At 42.4% G+C, this 18,437-nt stretch overlaps 1 protein-coding gene across 2 annotated transcripts in view; it reads right to left on the reverse strand.

The window, feature by feature from the left end:
* Positions 1-1,613: 1,613 nt before the first annotated feature.
* PRKD1 (protein kinase D1) overlaps positions 1,614-18,437 on the reverse strand; it is a 316,018-nt gene continuing 299,194 nt past the window's right edge. For both annotated transcript variants that reach the window (XM_059709687.1, XM_059709698.1), the window contains 2 exons: positions 3,641-3,726; positions 1,614-2,588 (listed from right to left, as the gene is read on the reverse strand). In XM_059709687.1, the coding sequence (XP_059565670.1) occupies positions 2,370-2,588; positions 3,641-3,726 (305 nt within the window). In that variant the 3' untranslated portion in view covers positions 1,614-2,369. The remainder of the gene's footprint in view (positions 2,589-3,640; positions 3,727-18,437) is intronic.

Here is an 18,437-nt window from a genome sequence, read left to right on the forward strand (position 1 = left end):
CCATTGGCCCCCCTCCAGCCCACCTCAGGCCTTCAGCACCCTATTGTCTGTGTCCATGGGCTATGCATACATGCATACAAGGTCTTTGATTGATTACTCCCACCCACCCTCCCCCGCTTCCCTCTGAGATTCTGCATTCTGTTCCATGCTTCGAGTCTCTGGATCCCCTCTGTTCATCAGTTTATTTTGTTACATGGATTCCACATGAGTGTGATCATGTGATACTTGTCTTTCTCTGACTTATTTCACTTAGCATGATACTCTCCAGGTTCCTCCATGCTGCCTCAAAGGGTAAGGGATTCTGAACTTACTCTTCCCTTGGCTTCTATCTTTCTACATTTAATTCTATCTCTGAATATTCCTTTTGCATTTTCCTTACTAGTATTCTGGCTGAACCTTCCACATGGATACTTCTCAGGTTTGTGTCCTGAGATCACTTTCTTTCTCATTCTGTCCCCAGAGACCTGAATCATTCTAATCAACCTGTTGCGGGCTTTGTATTCCAAATCTGTACCTTCAACTCCGGAATTCTTCCCTAAACACTTTGAAGCTATCTCAAACTTGGTGTCTTATAGCAACTTTATATTTAACCTGTTCCAACGTGAACTCACCCTTTCTAAAATGGCTGTAACTTCTTTCGATGAATACTGCCATCAATATCCAGGCCAAAACCTAGATCAATCAATCAGGAACCAAATCCGGATGATTCCCTCTGTTAACATCGCTTCTACCTCTACCTCGAGCTTCCTATTGCTACTGCCTTAGTTCAGGCCCTCCTCTCCCCACGTGCTCACACAACAGTTGAGCTGGAATGTTGGCCCACCTCTTCTTCCCTGGCTTCCGGCCAGACTCTGTCTCGCTGGCAGAGGGAACCTGTTGATGTTGCTTACTCTTCTGCTTAAAACCCTGAATGGTGTCCTGACACACAGAATAAATTTCAAATCCCTTAGAATAAAGGATAAGTAATAACACAAAATAGTGACTATTAGGAAAACTATTCTCTCCATCTCTCTCCAAGTGTAAATATTGCCTGCAGTTTTAACATACTTTTCTACTGTATTCAAGTATCTCAAAACAAGTAAAATCCCTCGAAACATTGTGTTGTTTTTTTTGTTACACTCGAACAATAACACATAATTATTATTATCCTACTCTACACACCTACTGTCTATTCATTCCTCTCTTCCCCAGGCCCTTCGCTTCAGTTGGCTTTCTCTTTAGGAATTACTTTTCAGACTTCATGTGTTTTTGTAGTTCACTTTAGAACCTTCCTGTTTAGATAATATAGAAAGAAACTAGACCATTATTCTAACACACTCCTGGCTTACAGTGCCTAACTCAGGAAGCTACACTGAGATTGCTATTTGCAATATTCTTACTTGTGCCTTCAAGCATCCTGTTTGGCCTTGGCCATTTTTCTCTTTGAAAGCTTTCTTTCCTCCTGGAAATTAGCTGACGTGCAAGTCAGAAAGATTTCTACACTTATGGCTCAGGGAAAGTAAATTCTAGATCATTACATTTTTTCTGCTTTTTGAGCGGATACATGTTCTTAATTGGCCTGAAAACACTAGTGTGAACTATAAATGAACATAATTCAGTCAAATGGACACATATTTTGACAAGAATATTTATTTATTATTAAAAAATACACAAAGGCAAAAAGGTTGCTTAGCTGCTGATTCTCCATAATACAGCAGGGCATTGTAAGAAAGGGGAATGTATTTGCTGTATCTGGCAGTTTACATTTTTAAGGCATTTAGGCTTAAAAGTAGCAGGCAGGCCTAGGTGCCCTTACTTGAGTTTAAATACACTGAGGCACACTAGGCAGGTAAGGGATTTGAGACTATACAATAAAATTCTCATGCACTTGTGTCTTAGGATCATATATCTGTCCCCCCACAGCTCTCATTCTCTTTTTCCCCACATAAGTTTTGGAATTGTTCATAGAACAATGGTAATAATAGATTCTTCAAAAGTTTGCTTATCACGACAACCGATGGGATGCAACAGAACTATCTCATAGATGGGTTCTGTAGACTCTTACCAAATTGAGGCTCCAGTAAGAAAAACACCGATTTATAAAGGCACAGCGGAGACAGGTTTAATGCATTAAATATAACATGAATCATTCACAATAACACGTTTAGTTTTGCAGGGAACTTTTGTTAATACAACACAGTTGGTCACACAAAATACAAATGCTTCTGTTGATTTGTCTTGGCAACTCAGATACATCAACAGTGCTAACAGTTTAACAGCTTTGTTCTCATCTGACAGAAAATAATGGCAGTTCTGCAAGGCAAATGTTAAACCTGACCGTATGTATTTATTAATTCCACAGTGTTTTGACAGATTATAGGGGATGGAACTCAGAGGATGCTGACACGCTCGCTGAGGGCTTTCATCTCCGTTTCTTCAGTCTCGGGACTGTCGCCGGGACTTGCACTGGGGTTGACCAGGTGTGGGGGGTACTGCAGCCCCTGCTCGCCTGCGTACTGCTCCCACCGCAGGTCATCGCTTTCATGGGTGATGTAGCGTTCCCCGGTTTTGCACTCCAGCTCTCGTAAATCTAACCAAGTCTGATAATCCTAATGAAGAAATTCCAAAATATTACCATAGAGATGATTACAACTCATTCAAACACTGTTGTCAGTTTCCACAATTGATGAGTTATCCCATTTCCTTTCACTCTAACCTTGTGTGTCTTTCCTCAGGCACCCTGAAGTGACAGCAGCAGCACCAAAACCATCCTATTTGCCCAAACTTTACAAACGCATACTGTTTATGTGATTTGCACCGAAGGGTGGGCAGTAGTAAGTGCTTGCAGTCAAACAATTAGGAATGTTGGTATTCCTTTGAGACCGCAAATAACCCTTCAGTATTCCAGAACACCATTTTCCTAAACTTTTAGTTCAACCCTGGCGAGTTTTGCTCAGGGATTAGAGCATCTGACCATGGACCAAACGGTTGAGCGTGTGCTTTCCTGTCAAATGCACATACCTGGTTGCAGGTTCAATCCCCACCCCTGCTGGAACACGTGGGGGAGGCAACCAATCAGTATGTCTCTCTTACATCAGACACATCAATGTCTCTCTCTCTCCCTCTCCCTCCCACTCTCTCTAAAAGTCAATGGAAAAAAATATCCTGGGGTGAGGATTAACAGCAACAAAAAACTAAACTTAAATTCAATGTGAAAATAATAAATATTTAAGAGAAAACAAGTGTATACCCATGCATGTACATTTGTTATACATTTGTTCTGTTTGGTCTAGGCTTTAAAGACACAGGTACAAACAAGTACAGTGCATGGCCATGTGAGGCCATTTACTTGGGTATTTATCAGAGTTGCACCAACAGGTGCTTCTGAAAGCTGGGCCTTGGGGTTTTGTTCTGACCCTTAGGTTTCTTGACTTTGGTTTAGTGTGTGCAAGTGTGTGTGTGTGTGTGATTTTCTTGATAGAGAGGTTTAGAAACACTAAACTTTATTAAGTCCTAAGCAGTTGCATTCATTTTGGCAACCAAATTGATATTAGAATTATACTTTTAAAAAATGACAAAATATTTTTGCATACAATATCAAAATCTTACAAATACTTAGAAGCTCACCTGACTGAGGAAATATCCAATAATTGATTTTTACCTGTAGCCAAGGGTGACTCAAGGTCTTGTCCACACTATAGCGCTTTCTCATTTTTACTTGCAGCAAGTTATTGATAAGATCAATGGCTGAAAAAGAATGTTAGTTATTAGTGAAAACAGACAAACCTGGAGCATATCATGATTCCTTTACAGTTTATTTCATGTCTGCTATTTCTCACAATTAAGGCAGCACCGTGATAGCAGGAGCTAGAACCTGAAGAACATTCATCTTGAGAATTCTAAAACCTCGGTCTTCACTTTACTTTGGGTGCTGAAAAGTGAAATTGGAAACAATCGTGGAGGAAGGCATATGAGTCTTTTGGGAATATGATTAAATTTCTCTTGGTTTAGTCTTTAACACACTTTTCTAAAATAGAAGTTTTATTTAAATATGTTTCATTTAAATACATCTTGCACTAGTGGCAGGATAAAGCTAATATTCAAGAGAAGGCACTTACTAATTTTGTTGTAAAATGTGTTTAAATTTAGAATACACACAATGGGCTTCATAGTCTTGAATTAAATGACGGCCATCTGGATACCACACTTAAAAGGGAAAATATATAAAACATCACATGAGTCGGGACTCATGATAAACTTACAGCCTGAAAACCAGTGGCACACCAGGATTAGACCTGTGTCTCTTTCACAGACAAAAAAAAGTGAATTAACTCCCCAACTTCCCCATTGACTAAGTCCTGAGCCGGTGGCTCTGGCTCTATTGTTTGGTCTACACCAGCGTGCATGGACCAGAAAACACAGACTGTCACAGGGGTGCAGAGGCCACCTGAGACCAAGATCGCTCATCCAATCCGAATGAACCAGGCTCCTTATCATTACAGGCAAAGAGAAGTGATTTCTGCCGTCGTTTGGTAATCTAGAATTCTCTCTCTCTGATACGAACATTCTAAATATTGGCCTGCACGAAAGGCTACAGAATATCAAACATCTTTTTTTTTTTTTTTTTTTAGTTAAGGTATTACAAATGGAACCCTTCTGCACTGCTGGTGGGAATGCAGACTGGTGCAGCCATTGTGGAGAACAGTATGGAGCTACCTCAGAAGACTAAAAATGGAACTCCCATTTGACCCAGTGATCCCACTACTAGGAATATATCCCAAAAAACCAGAAACGCCAATCAGAAAGGATATATGCACCCCTATGTTCATAGCAGCACAATTCACCATAGCTAAGATTTGGAAACAGAATATCAAACATCTTATTCTTTGACTGAAGAAAGTAAGTGCGATAGCCCACATTTAAAGGCTGCCTGTGCCTCCACGCCCTGGCCAGGGCAAGGATCCCTTAGGAAACACAGCACTTAGTACAGTTTCCCATCCACACGTGTTCTCAGGGAGCTTTTGAAAGCACAGTTCTCTCAGTGAATGGTGTATTGGGCTTCGGCCTTAAAACATCCATTCACATGATTTACTCACTGGTGAGTAAAGTGCACCTTCCACTCTGGCTGCTGTGAAGTCACACACCACTGGAGGATGTGGGGTGCAGGGAGAGCTTATGTGCTACGGAGCGCACGCCGCAGCATTAAGCTTCCCCCGACACGGCAGGGAATAAATATATGTTATTAGTTCACTCATTCTGTTTTGAATTCAATAATTAGGAGGGCAGGAGTACAGTAGCTCAACAAAAAGGTTGCTTTGTGCCCAAATGGGCCTCAACAGTGAACCACACGGCCTAATGGGGAGGGAAGCACCGCCAGAGGAGAAACTAGAAGTGTCTGAAGGGAATGGAATATGTGAAGATAAAAAAATGGTTCTGCTGAATGAAGCGTAGTCAGCAGTCGGGACAGCCAGTACCCAGGTGACCTGAATACGCACAGCAAGAGGAAGACGAGGACCGCGGGAAGAAAGCGTTCAGGACACAGGGAGAGAACGTGTGTGTCTAAACATGTGTGTGGGTATTTGTGAATTTATAAACGTATTTGTGGCTCTTGGCAGAAAACAAAGATAATTAACTATTAAATGTTGGCGCCTGTACTTAAATGTTGGGAACATGGTGTTACTGAGAAAATCGGTGCATCATTCATGTTTGAAGCTCCATGCTACTTGTCACCCTTTCTGGAACTCTTAAAACATCCTTTTTATTCATTGTCTCACACAATCCAGCATTAATGGTACCCTCCAAATGCCTTTCACTAAACATATTTTTAAAATAAATTCTGAAGCGTTTCTGTTTTCCTAAAAATGTTCTGTTTATTGGCCACATTCTTCATACATATGTATCAAGCATTCGTTCACCAAACCTGCCTTAAGAAATTATTATTGGCAATTATTTAGGGAATAAACAAAAATATCTGGCCTCCTGAAAGGCTCCCAATCTAGTTGCAAAGGCTAAATATGCACACATGCGCGCACGCACACACACACACACAAATAACAATATGCACCATTTGAATCTCTGGCCTGTGTCAAGTATCCTGGCATTGCTCTCACTTAATCCACGATTTATTCAAAATTCCTCACAATGGCTCTAAGAGCACCTCTGTTAGTTTCTTCAAAATTCAGTATGTCCAGTTCTGAACAGTAATCATACCTCATACCTGCCTCTTGTGACACCTCCGTTCCCCCAGGTCTCCCTCCCAGCAGCGTCCTCCATGGGAGATGCGTCCACACTAAGGGGGCGAACCCAGTTGCAAAGGAGCAAAGTCTAATAAAACGGGAGCAGCCATAGCAATCCCAGAGGGAGCTGTCCATCTACAAAGTCCAAATGGGTCTCAACCCCAGTTCCAAAACTCAAATTGAGACTCAGAATTCGGAGCGAGAGGGAATGTGGAAGGGCACGCCTTCAAAGCTGTGGCAATGGAAGGGGGAGAGGGAGCGACCATGGGAAAGACAAAATTGGGTCATTCTGTGCACTTCTCTCTAAAACAACGCAAAAGAGAAAGTGAGGCCGCCTTGGCAGTGGAACGAGGAGGAAAGAAGAGGATGGCAGGCAGGATGGAAAGTCAGAGAGAAAGGCAGCCAATTGCATAGCACACAACAGGATGCTAGTACCCACAGGGAGGATAAGGACTGCAGAAACCCCAGGCTCCCTGAGAACAGGAACAACACAGGCAGTGCCTGGTCCTCCTCCTCTTTGTAGTAAATCTGATACCAACATTTACAGAGAGGCAGAGAGGGGTAGAATTATTTTCTGATTGTACCTGCCCAGTTATTCTTGGAGTTTGCTTTTCTAATGCTATTCTGAGAGTTCTGTTATTTATCCTTAAACTCAATCTCATCTTCCCATATTATTAGTAAATTGTTGTATATCTATAGAGTTCTCTCAACACCGTGGATAGCCATATTAGGCAAGCAGATGTTTTTCCTTTTTCTTTCTTATTGAAAAATTTTAAAAAATTGTATGGTTCAGTTTTTCATTTTTAAAGAATTTATCCCTCATGAGCAGAGAGTTTAATGCTTTCTAAAATGGGCCCACACTCATGTTTCCTCTAAATTAAAAAAAAAGGAAAGAAAATCTGTTTTTTGAAGTCTAATGTTTCTTTTCTTGCTACAGCAAATTATTGCCTAACTAGAGGCCCGGTGCACAAATTTGTGCACCAGTGGGGTCCCTTGGCCTGGCGGGATTGGGCCGAAACCAGCTCTCTGATATCCCCTGAGAGGTCCTGGATTGCAAGAGGGCACAGGCCAGGCTGAGGGACCCCACTGGTACATGATTGGGGCTGGGGAGGTACCACAGGAAGGCTCCAAGGCATGTCCAGCCCATCTCCCTCAGTCCCAATTGGCTGGACCGCAGCAGTAAGCTAACCTTTGTCAGAGTGTCTGCCCCCTGGTGGTCAGTGCATGTCATAGCAAGAAGTTGAGCGGCCTTCGTATATCATTAGTATATTACGCTTTGATTGGTTTAACAGATGACCAGACGAATGGACACTTAGCATATTAGGCTTTTATTATATAGGATACAGTTATTTCCCCCTAACTTCCTGTACATCAATTTCTGTCGTCGTTCCATCAGTTGAAAGACTGAAATGTTAGGAAAGTAAAGAGAAAATTTTTATCAAACATTCCCTTTTACCAAAATGGGCCTTTCAGCAGATGTTGGGATAGTTGAAGTTCTGTGTAGCCTGTTTGCCAGGTGCACAAGAACATCTGAACAAAAACAAAATTAAGTGGTACGTGCAGGTGCTGAAGAGCTTTATGTTTTAATATGAAAAGAAATGTTCCATCAGAGTGTTAATTGTATGGATTCCATTTTCTTCTGGTATCAAAATACAGAATTATCTCTGAAATTGTGGAAACTATATTGCAGTCATTCTCTATTTCAAAGCAAATGCCATGTGTATGGACACAATAGATTCTGTGTATGTAGAAGACTCATTTGCATGTGCCATTGCATCCAAAGCTTGGAGAAAATCCTACAAAAAGAATGGAACTGGACATATTTGGAGGCATAATTGGTCCCTCAGGTTACACCCCCCAGTCCCTCCACCATTCCCCATTGTTTACTATTTCAGTACGTGCCTATGTCCCCCTTTTCTCCCCACTAGGTTTCAGCTCCTTTAAGGTCAGACAGATTGTGTATTCAATTTTGCACATAAGTTTCACAAATATTTAAAATAAAATACATCATTTAATGCATTAGCAAAGTGCTTGCTAAACAGCATTTGGGAGATGGACTACATTAATTAGGAATTTAAATAACCATTTTCTCAGCTCTAAGTTTTAATATCCACGTTATGTGCATATGGTTTGGATATTTTGGCTAAAAATATTCCTGGATGGTAGGACATCACAACTCTACACAATATAACAGATCAGAGGATCAGTGACTTCTATCAGAAAATTAGAGCAATGCTGAGAATATCTGCAATACAGATCGGGTTTATTTTACAAGGCTTATTTTACAGAAGAGAAATTATTGGTGAACCTCTGGGGCTCACCTATTTTATCCAGATACAGTACTTTTTACTTTTATTTTTTTTCTATACTGTCTTCTGTCTAACGCAAATCATTCAGGTACAGATTTTCAAACAAGAACCCGGATCAGAACTATCACTAGAGATGGAGCATCATTGGTCAGCACTGAGCTCCTCACCTTCTATTTCCCTTTTCCCTTTCCATTCGGCCTCGCAGTTGGTCAGTGCAGCCCTCAGTACTTCTCCCTTTGGTTTGCTTCACGCTGGTGGGTAAGTTGTGTGTTTATTTTAAAAATCATTTTGCAACCCTTCACATTCCAGCTTTCAACCCAGCAAGCTGTTGCCGGGCAACATGAACTGGGACGCTCCTCTCAGGGCTGGAGCCAGAGGCTGCCTGCAGCAACGAGGCGCCTGGAAGTCATCATCTCACCGGTGCCTGAGTCAATTACCGCAATCCGATGAAGTGCAAGACCTTTAGAGACTCAAGCCCCAGTCTTTCCTTTTCCAGTTCTTTCCTCAGTGCAAAGTCATTCTGTCAATGGTTACTCCTTCGCTTTACCTTCAATTTCATCGCCTCTCAGAGACCAGCAACACAATTTTAGAAATCCTGAACTGTTTAAACATACCATACAGCAGCCCCCAAACTGATGCCAATGGATTCAAAATTCAAAGTAAAAATCAAAATATATTTATATTATTATAATGATGTTCAGGGTGGATTTCTCTTTCATTTTCACTGCACACTAATATCATCTAGAGAGGTCTTTGTTTTTAGTGTGTGTTTTCTTTAATGCTGATACTCAAACCAACGTTCAAGGTGGTGCTAGTTTTCAGACATGCCCTGGTGTTGCTAGTCTGTACAGCTAAGGTGGGGAATGACGGCTGAGCATTGTTTCTCAGATTTACCAGGCATTTGAGTAACCCAGGGATCTACACTGACGATTCTGATTAGTGGGTCTGGGGTGGGACCCGAGAGTCTGCAGTTTGTTGTCTCCCAGGTGGAGTCTTAGACCACACCTGAGTAGCAAGGGCGAGAGGTGTGAGAACACTGGAAGCAGTTAATAACTGGTTTAATAGGGCCTCTGACTCAAAGGCTGTAAGTGCAGAGAAATGAATCTAACCATGGGGAACGGTATCTGTGCTCTATGCCATCCGATTCAGTATTTGGGATGAAGACACAGAGGGTTTCAGGACAGCTTCCCCTCAGGAGATGCCAACAGGAAGAGCAAGCAAGTCGCATTGTACAAGTAAGTTCCAAAAGAGCTACGGTCTGAAGCTATGGGCCATACTGGTAAGATAGCATTTGACAGGGACAAACGGAACTCAGTCCTCTATTTAGGTCCCTCCTTCACACCCACCGAAAAGGGTCTAAGCACAGAACTGAAAAACCCGGCTTATCAGCAATATGCCTGAGAAAGAATCCAGGGTTCTAAATCCACCGTAAACTCAACATGAATCTGTTTACTGTCCCCAAATCAAATGTCATTTTACGGCGCGCTAAAAGAAATGTGTTCTTTACAATGAGGAACATGGTGGCATCACTTTACTTTAGACTCACTGAACCTTGAATCAGAGCCATTTTGAGGTTTGGTTTAAAGAACATCAATGAAGAGGAAAGTGTCTGAACTAGGGTGAAGAGGAGGTTGAAAGAAACACTGATTGCTCAGGACATGATGGTGGCTTCTAAACCTCTGAGATAAGCTTTTCGTTATAAAAAGGATGAGGCTTGCTCGACCAGGGGCTATAAACAGACGTTCTCCTCATTGTGCTAGGGTCAAATTAAGAAGAAATAGGGCTCCTCATGAAATTGCATATTTTCCACCAATGGAGCAATTTCAGAATATTATGTATAAATCCTCAGTGGATTGATACTGTGAAGCAGTACAGGGGTTAGATAAGATTTTTAAGAGCCTATATTTTAAAATATTGTGTTGTCATTGTGAAAGAAAGCAAACTTACAAGACTATTTAAACTTTGTTGTTCTTCTACCCTAATATCTCTACATAAATTCAGATGCCATATTCAGAAGTGAAATTTTCATTTTATAATTGGGATTTATAGGAGACCTTTTAATTTGGGGGGCGAATAACCATTTTTGAGAACTTAGAATGCTAATGTTCTTGCTAAAATTTCCTTTGGTCATTTTCTCTCTATAAATTATCTGCTAGAGTAAATGCCATGAATTTAATTTTATCAGAATAAATAATTCCTTTCCTTGTGGGGACCTTTTCAGATATTAACTCATTTGATTTTTTAAACATTCACTCTACTAGTGGATATTGAGTCACTGTATGCCTTTGGCTCATAATTTTAAAGTTCCTTATTGAACAAAATACATGCTTTTTAAAAAAAAAAATTAAACACAAGCAATCTCAGAATTTCAAGTAGAGATTGTCTAACATGTTAAACCCTCGCGAAGGTTCTGGCCTACATAATTCGCTTTGGTTTATCAATCTTGATTGACTGTCCTGGCACCAGTCCAGCACTGGTCAGCAGTTCACTAGCTAGTCCCCTTGCATCTCCTCCAGGCTGCTACATCTGACAGCGGTGCTAACATGTTGACAAATATTCATTAATATTCAGCTGGCTTGCTGGATCTTCAAGCCTCATATACTGTTGCAAACACAGTTTAATTATTAAAATGACAATTGTCTTTCTTTTGTTCCTTATACCATTGGGTTTCTGGGTCTCATCCAGGCAAGGCTTATTTTCAATGAGGTTATTTTTTGTTTTGAACAAATGTAGTGAAAAGGGGACCCACAGCTGGTTGCTTTTCATGGCAAAGTGCTACTTCCGACGTAAGTGCTTAGTGTTCTGGAACACTGTCGAATTTTGAAAACATACCATGTGGTAACGGTGCTATGCTTTCATTTAGCTTTGCTTTGTGTTTGTACTGGCTGTGTTTTTCATCTGAAATTTCTGAGGGAAAACACACTTGTGACCAATTTTATTTGAATTTACCACACTGAATGACGAAAATTGCTTTTAAAATAAAATTTGGATGCTTTGATAAATTTAGTGGTATATTATTAGAGCCATTCTGTGCCTCGAGATGCCATGTATTCTACACTGTACATAAGTGTCTGCAGAGGACTGAGACCAACTAGAAGCAAAAGTTGGAGCTGTGCTCATGGGGGACAGGCAGAGGCAGAAATATTTCCGTTGAGATTGTGGAAGCGGAAAGTGGAAAAAGTCTGCTTCACTGGTGCACCATCGCATTTTGGTGATTTTGACAAACTATAGAATTAATGCAAGGACACCTCCCCCCCCCCCTTTTTTTCTATGTGGTCTGCCAAGGTTTGTGTCTGATCTTAACTCTTGATAATACCACCTAGCCATGTGACTCTGAAACCCAGCAGTAACCTCACAGCAGGGGGCCTGAGGGTGGGTGCTTCTTCAGGCTTCACCTGTGCACACAGAAAATGATCTCTGACGGTGGGGGTCCGGGCTCATTGTGAGGCAATTTCCGCGGCTGCCTCTGTGTTGATTACTGCCTGCTCGCCTCCCTAATGGCATATAAAGGAACATCAAAACTCCAAAGGAAAAAAAACAGTAATTTCTCTGGAGATTTTCATAGTCTATTACCATCAGTCCTTAAATTTACCACGTGTCTCTAATTGAACACATCCATTCCATTCAATGATGGAAATGTACTTTTATTCCAACAAATGCTCTCCCTTTGCTGCAGGTTTGTCATTGTTCTTCTGGTAAGATGAGTTGCAAATTATATTTCACATTACCAGCTATGCGAGCACACCCCTCGTTATCTGTGTCTTCTCTCTTCCTCTAAGAATAAACTCTTGGGGAAACATAGGCTGTATAATAGTCATATATAAAAAAATTAATATGTGTATTATGATCTTGAGCAACTGATGGAATGCAGGAGAAGAGAATTCATTTGACTTTCCCACTTGAACGTTCTCCTTTGTGTGGGCACAGACGGGTTGCAGGGGTGGGGAACGTCTGGCCCATGGGACATATAAGGCCGCAAAATCATCTGGTCTGGCCCTGACAAGACATTAGGAGTTAATTAAACGTTTGATCAAATAGAGCAGGCTAATTTTTAAGTTAATAATTTTGTATGGCTCATGAATGATGTTATAAATATCCAAATGGCCCTTGGCAGAAAAAAGGTTCCCCACCCCTGGTAGAATTGCATCTTCTTCATCTGCTCAGGCCTGATGCAAGGACTGGTGTCACAGAAAAGGAAATGTAGCCCCCTAGCTTTTCAGCAAATGATACTCACCTATAGTCTGTTTATTTAAAAATTTAGACACATTTTAGACCAGGCATGAAATGAAGTTATACAAAAGGTTGTACTCCACTTATTCCTGGACCCTTTTTTCTCTCCATGAACTTTTTGTTCATTTTTATTATTTTTTAAACATGTCATATACACCTGGTAAAAGATCTAAATCAATCGGTAAGAAGAGTTCAAAATGAAGACAAAAACCTCTCATCTCATTATTAGACCTGCTCTCCAGAAATGACTTTTTAACTATTTAAAAATGTTCTCCTGATTATCTCTATACCTTTCAATAATAAACGCGATATCTCTTATGCTCGATTCAATAACTTTCAACCAGTGCTGCTCCTGCTCCGTGGATCAATGCCAGTCTGCGCTCTGTTAATTAGTTTGTGATTAGATAAGCATAGAAAGTGAAACTAAGTCTTTGGAAACTTTTTATACTATTTTTACATTGTTATCACATTTACATTATAATATATTAGACAGGGTTGGGCAAAGTAGGCTTATTGTTGTGAGTATGCAAAACAGAGTTCATTCTTTTATTATTATTTATTAATTATTGTATTATTTTCAATATAAACAACTGTAAACCTATTTTTGTTGAGAAACTTTATAATTTATCAACATTTGAATATTGGGAACGTAATTAAAATTTTTTTTAGAGCACTGCCAGCTGTGAGGTCTTTCAGGGGTTCCGGAATTTAACTGCAATTCTTTCCTCATGAGCCAGGGCTCTGAGCAGTGGTTTTCAAAGTGTGGCCCATGGACTTCTTACAGTCTCAGCACAGGATGGCATTTTATGGGGGTGGGGCCTGGTCATCTCTGCTTTTAGCTAGCTCCTCTGCCAAAGTTTAAAATGGCCTGCGAGAGACCTAGAGCCAGACCATGACAGGTTGTTTAAAATGAGCCATAGTCAAGGAGATTCTTGGCAAGTTATGAGGAACCCCCTGCCTTGCACGCATTCCTGTGTTCTGTTAGCTAATTTTTTCATTTCCCACTTCTAAGCTTTACACCCCTAGTAACTACTTCTAAATAATAGACTGAGTCTTGCTTGCAATTTTCTTATTTTCTTTTCAACATCCATCAGGATTCACCCTTATGATGTACTACTACATGCAACAAACATAAGGGCTAACCTGGCCTTTCTCTTGTTGTTGTGGAGTTCCTAAAAATGCAAGGAAAGGAAGGGCGTATTGGTACACGATCAAGGAAGGTGCAATTTCCTTAGTTTCCTCTGATTATCTAAAAAATGTTTAAGTGATAATGGGCTTCCCTTTTCATAAGATAAAGTACATTTGCCTGATTAAGTAAATATTTTAAAATAGGTGAACAGGTCCTTTCAAGGAACTGAGGAAAGTCACAGGATGGACACGCTGAGGGCTAAGCTTCGTCTGAGCGAGAGCTGGAGGCGAGCCAAGGCCATGGTTAATTACTGATGGGGAGTAATGGATAAACTCGATGATGCCAAATGGCCATCCAGTCACAATGATGAAATGAAACAAGACAGAACACACAACTCTGCCTGAGAATGAACTGAAACGGCTCCGCACTCCCGCTCCCTGATGACCTAGTCTCCTCTTGTGCTTTTATTTGTAATCATCTGATCACTACGGAGTGTTTTCTTGTATACACACATTCTTCTTTATTTGTATAACTATACATAATGTAAGTATCTAGTTTTATATATATAACTACATATATAACTGTAATTAAATATGTGTTTAGTTACATACAGGGTGTCCCCCAAAATGTATACTCTTTGGGTAAGCGTTAATTACAATGGGTTAAATCTGAAAAGAAAGAATCCTATATAAAAAAGCCCAGTGACTGAATGGCAGAACAACTAGAACAACCGATCAACCAGTTGCACGATGTACACTGACCACCAGGGAGCAGACGCTCAGTGCAGGAGCTGCTCCCTGGTGGTCAGTGCACTCCCACAGTGGGAGTGATGCTCGGTTGACCAGGATGAGCAGCTGCTCCCGCTGCAAACCCCAGGCCAAGGGGCAGGAACCCGGGCTGCTATCGTTGTCGTATCCTTGCCCCAGGTCCTCCTCCTCACTCCCTGCCGCCTCCTCTGGATGCCTGCAGGCCGTGCAGTGCCACTACCAGGCTCGCAGAGCTGGGAGGCAGGTTCATGACCACTGTGGGACTGAGGCCTACTCCGCCACCTCTCAGTGCTATTATCTCTGGACCCAGCCCCAACCAGGTCCCCTGGAGAGGCCACTGCTCCAGCTCCGCTGAAGAAGCCGGACCAGGGATTAGCCATTCAGAGGGCAGGTCCACAGCTGCTCGGCTGACTGGGATGAGCAGTGCTCCCACCGTGGGTGAATCCCCGCAGGCCATGCCCCCCACCAGTGCACAAATCCCATGCAGCGGGTCTCTAGTATTATCATATCAAAAATAATTAACATGTTTAAAATATTCCCTATAGGTTCCTAAATATCAAGCCCTAAGAAATAAGCAAGCTTTGGTGTGTGACAATGGATGATGTAAGGAATGAAGACAAATGATTTGAAGGTCAAGCCTTACCACTGTGTGACCTGAGGCAAGTCACTTAGCCTTTCTGGTTTCTACTTCAGACTAAAACATGTTACTTACTAGAGGATCGTTATGAAGAATGGCACAATGACGGCTCAAGCACTCCAATATATAGTATTACCTTATATCAAGTCCATGTCTATACTAAAAGAAAAATGCAGGATAAAGTTTTCATTCTGACACATCTGTGTATGCTACCAAGACCTTATAACTTTCTTCTACTTTGCATTTTCATGCCAAGAAAAAAATACAATTAAAGAAATGTCTGAAGAACTCTTGGGAATCATCAGTATGCATGTGTTTTCTAAAATTATACAATCAATTCTTGGTTTTCCGCCAGGGCAATTCTTAACTTAGCTGTTCTCTTCCTCAATCTAAATCCTTGGCTCACCCCACACCTGCCTTCAGAGATGCCTTTCACATCCTTTTCTCATTCGGTCTCTATTACCACCTCATGATGTGGGCAGAAATCATTACCCTGTTCTACAGATGAGGAACTGAAGCTCAAGAAAGGTCAGTGATGGCTAATTAGAATAGCACATAGGACTGTATCTCAAACTGCGTGGCCATCGATCGTTACCTTTGACTGAGGGGCCTACATTTTTATGTCCATGTATCTGGATTCTTACTGGTTTTGGTGTGGTTTAAAGTATCCTGAGATTAAAAATTACTAATATCAGTTGTGACCACCCTTTGTCAGATACCAGTTTGCTTGTGTATTTATCAGATCCCTCATGCTTGAAATTACTTGGTACCAGCTACCCTGTTATAACTTCTAATCAGGAAATTACTTGTTCTCAACAAGGTAGTGAGACAGAATCTGGGCCTGCAACTACCTCACCGGGTATTATGACACAATTTACTAGCTTTTCTTTATGTTCAAATATTAGTTCTGTTCATACACTAGCAGTTAGGTCTCATTTGCCATTCAGAAACTCGATCAGCAAGCAGCACAACTCCTGTGCCTCAAAGGCAAGAATGAATTACAGGAAGATGCCAAGGAGAGGCCAGTTAATGCTCAAACTGATACCTGAGTTTTGGAAAAGTGAGGGTTACCTAAGCTGGTCTTCACGTTACTTTGTCTGAGTAACAGGAAATCTGTAGTGCTTAGGCCTATCTATAGGTGAGCAAATGTGTACTTCCTGGTCAAATATAAATGCCTTGAATTCTATGATGTAATCCCCTCTTTCTGAAATGCTGCCTATATTCCTTTTTATTCTTTAGTGACTGGTCTAAGTTCCATCTCGGAATATGCAATTCTTCCAACTACACAGTTGTTGGGGAGCACATGAGACTTGGTTGGAAAGTTGTAAGGAGCACATTCTGAGAAAAGGGAAGTGTGTGGAAGGCTGCCTGCCCTGTTTGTCGGAATTCCGACTTAGAGGAGACTTAGGGGAGTGTTGAGGGCGGCACCCCTGATTATTCCTTGACCTTTCCAAACAAGCCTGTGCAGGAGCACACCCCCGGGTGTTTACTGGAAGCCTTATGCTTACTCCCTGGATGCCCTTGCCTAGAGGACAATGTAAACACATGTGTCCTCCCAAGATTACTCACCCTACTGATTGTACCTAAAGATAAAAATTCCAATAAAGGTCTAACAAGGCAGGCAATAGGGGCGGCCCTGGCCACTAGAGCAGGGGCCCCTTAGCCCTCTCTTTCACAGTCAAACTGTGTCTGAGTAATCTGTTCATCCATCATTCAGGGGCTGCTGGTCAACCCCCGCACACTGTGATTCTTCTTCCTCTGACCTTGGAGACCCTGATTTTATACCTCGCTAATAATCCAAGGAAATAAATTATCATTTTCCCAAATTATGTAACTCATCTCTCCAAAAAGTTTTCAAGTTCTTTAAAGACATTTTACGTGTTGTCCTTTACTTTTGCATTACATATGATGTATGAACATCGTGGTTTCCCAAGAAGAGTGTCTAGACCTATTGATATCTATGTCTTTGGTCTCTATTATCAATGGTAATTAAACCTTCAAAACATACAGCTATTCATTTCTGGCCTAAATAGCTGATATCTGCACACAAGGCCAGCACATTTCCATGATACCAGAGGACACCATTTGTTCCACTACAAAAAATGTACTCCAAGCTGGAGGGGGCAGGGGGGGGGGTAAACTGTGGGCACGCTGCAGAAACCTGGGCGCTACCCCACCCTGCGTGGTGGCCAGTGGGCTCCCGGCCCACAGGACCTGAGATCCCAGACTCTCAGAGACCTCGGACATAGGAAAACAGAGGACCATGGAGGGAAGGGCCGGAGCCCCGCAGCAAGTCACACCAAGGCCAGGACTCGAACTGCAGGCTCCAGGAGGCCTGCGGGGGACAGGGTGCATCCACAGGGTGCGTCCACCTGGACCTGTCCCCGTGCTCTCTGCACCCCATGGGCTGTAGGCGAAGGGTGTAGTTCCAGGGACGTGGGTGTGTCCCAGCTCCGCATTGCTCAGGGTGAATGAACCCAGGAACCTGCCTGGCGCTCCAGCCCCTGGACAACTGATCGCCCCCCACCCTGCGCCTTCTTGCAGCTTCCGGTGACCTATGCCCAGCCAGTGGGTCTTCCCTGACACGTCTCTGCTCTCCAGGCTTGGCATTTACAAAGGCGGTACCCCCAGCCTAGAACACCTGTGCCCAACTGTGCCAGCATCCTTCAGGGCTTGGATGTTCCGGGGCAGGGTCAGTTCTAGGATCCAGGTCTCTCCTTACAGCCTTGTCTCCGGGACACCCTTTCCTCTGGCCTGAATGACAGAGACCTAGTCTGGACCGCCCTGTGTCCAGAGCCCAGCGCAGGGCATGGAGCAGACCCCAGGCAAGGCTGGCCAGCGGCAGGCATCCTGTCTGTGCCCTCCACAGCAGGCCAGCCTCCTGAACCCTGACAGAGATGAGTCTGTGCCACAGGCATCACTGAAAGGTCCACAACACCCAGAATGTAAAGGTCGGTTTATGGCCACAAACAGCAAAGCCATAAAACACCTTGGGAAGGACCCAGCTCCCTAGAGAAGGCAGGTGGTCAGGGTCCCTCTGTAACCTGTCTGCTCCTCTAAGACGGTAAGGCTGCTGGGTGGGTCTGGGGAGCAAAGTGGGAGGAGGCCAGGGAGAAACCACTGTCCTCTTCACAGGAGCCACCCTGTTCT

The sequence above is a fragment of the Myotis daubentonii genome, chromosome 1 (assembly GCF_963259705.1).
Source record: "Myotis daubentonii chromosome 1, mMyoDau2.1, whole genome shotgun sequence".
Classification (NCBI taxonomy): Eukaryota; Metazoa; Chordata; class Mammalia; order Chiroptera; family Vespertilionidae; genus Myotis; species Myotis daubentonii.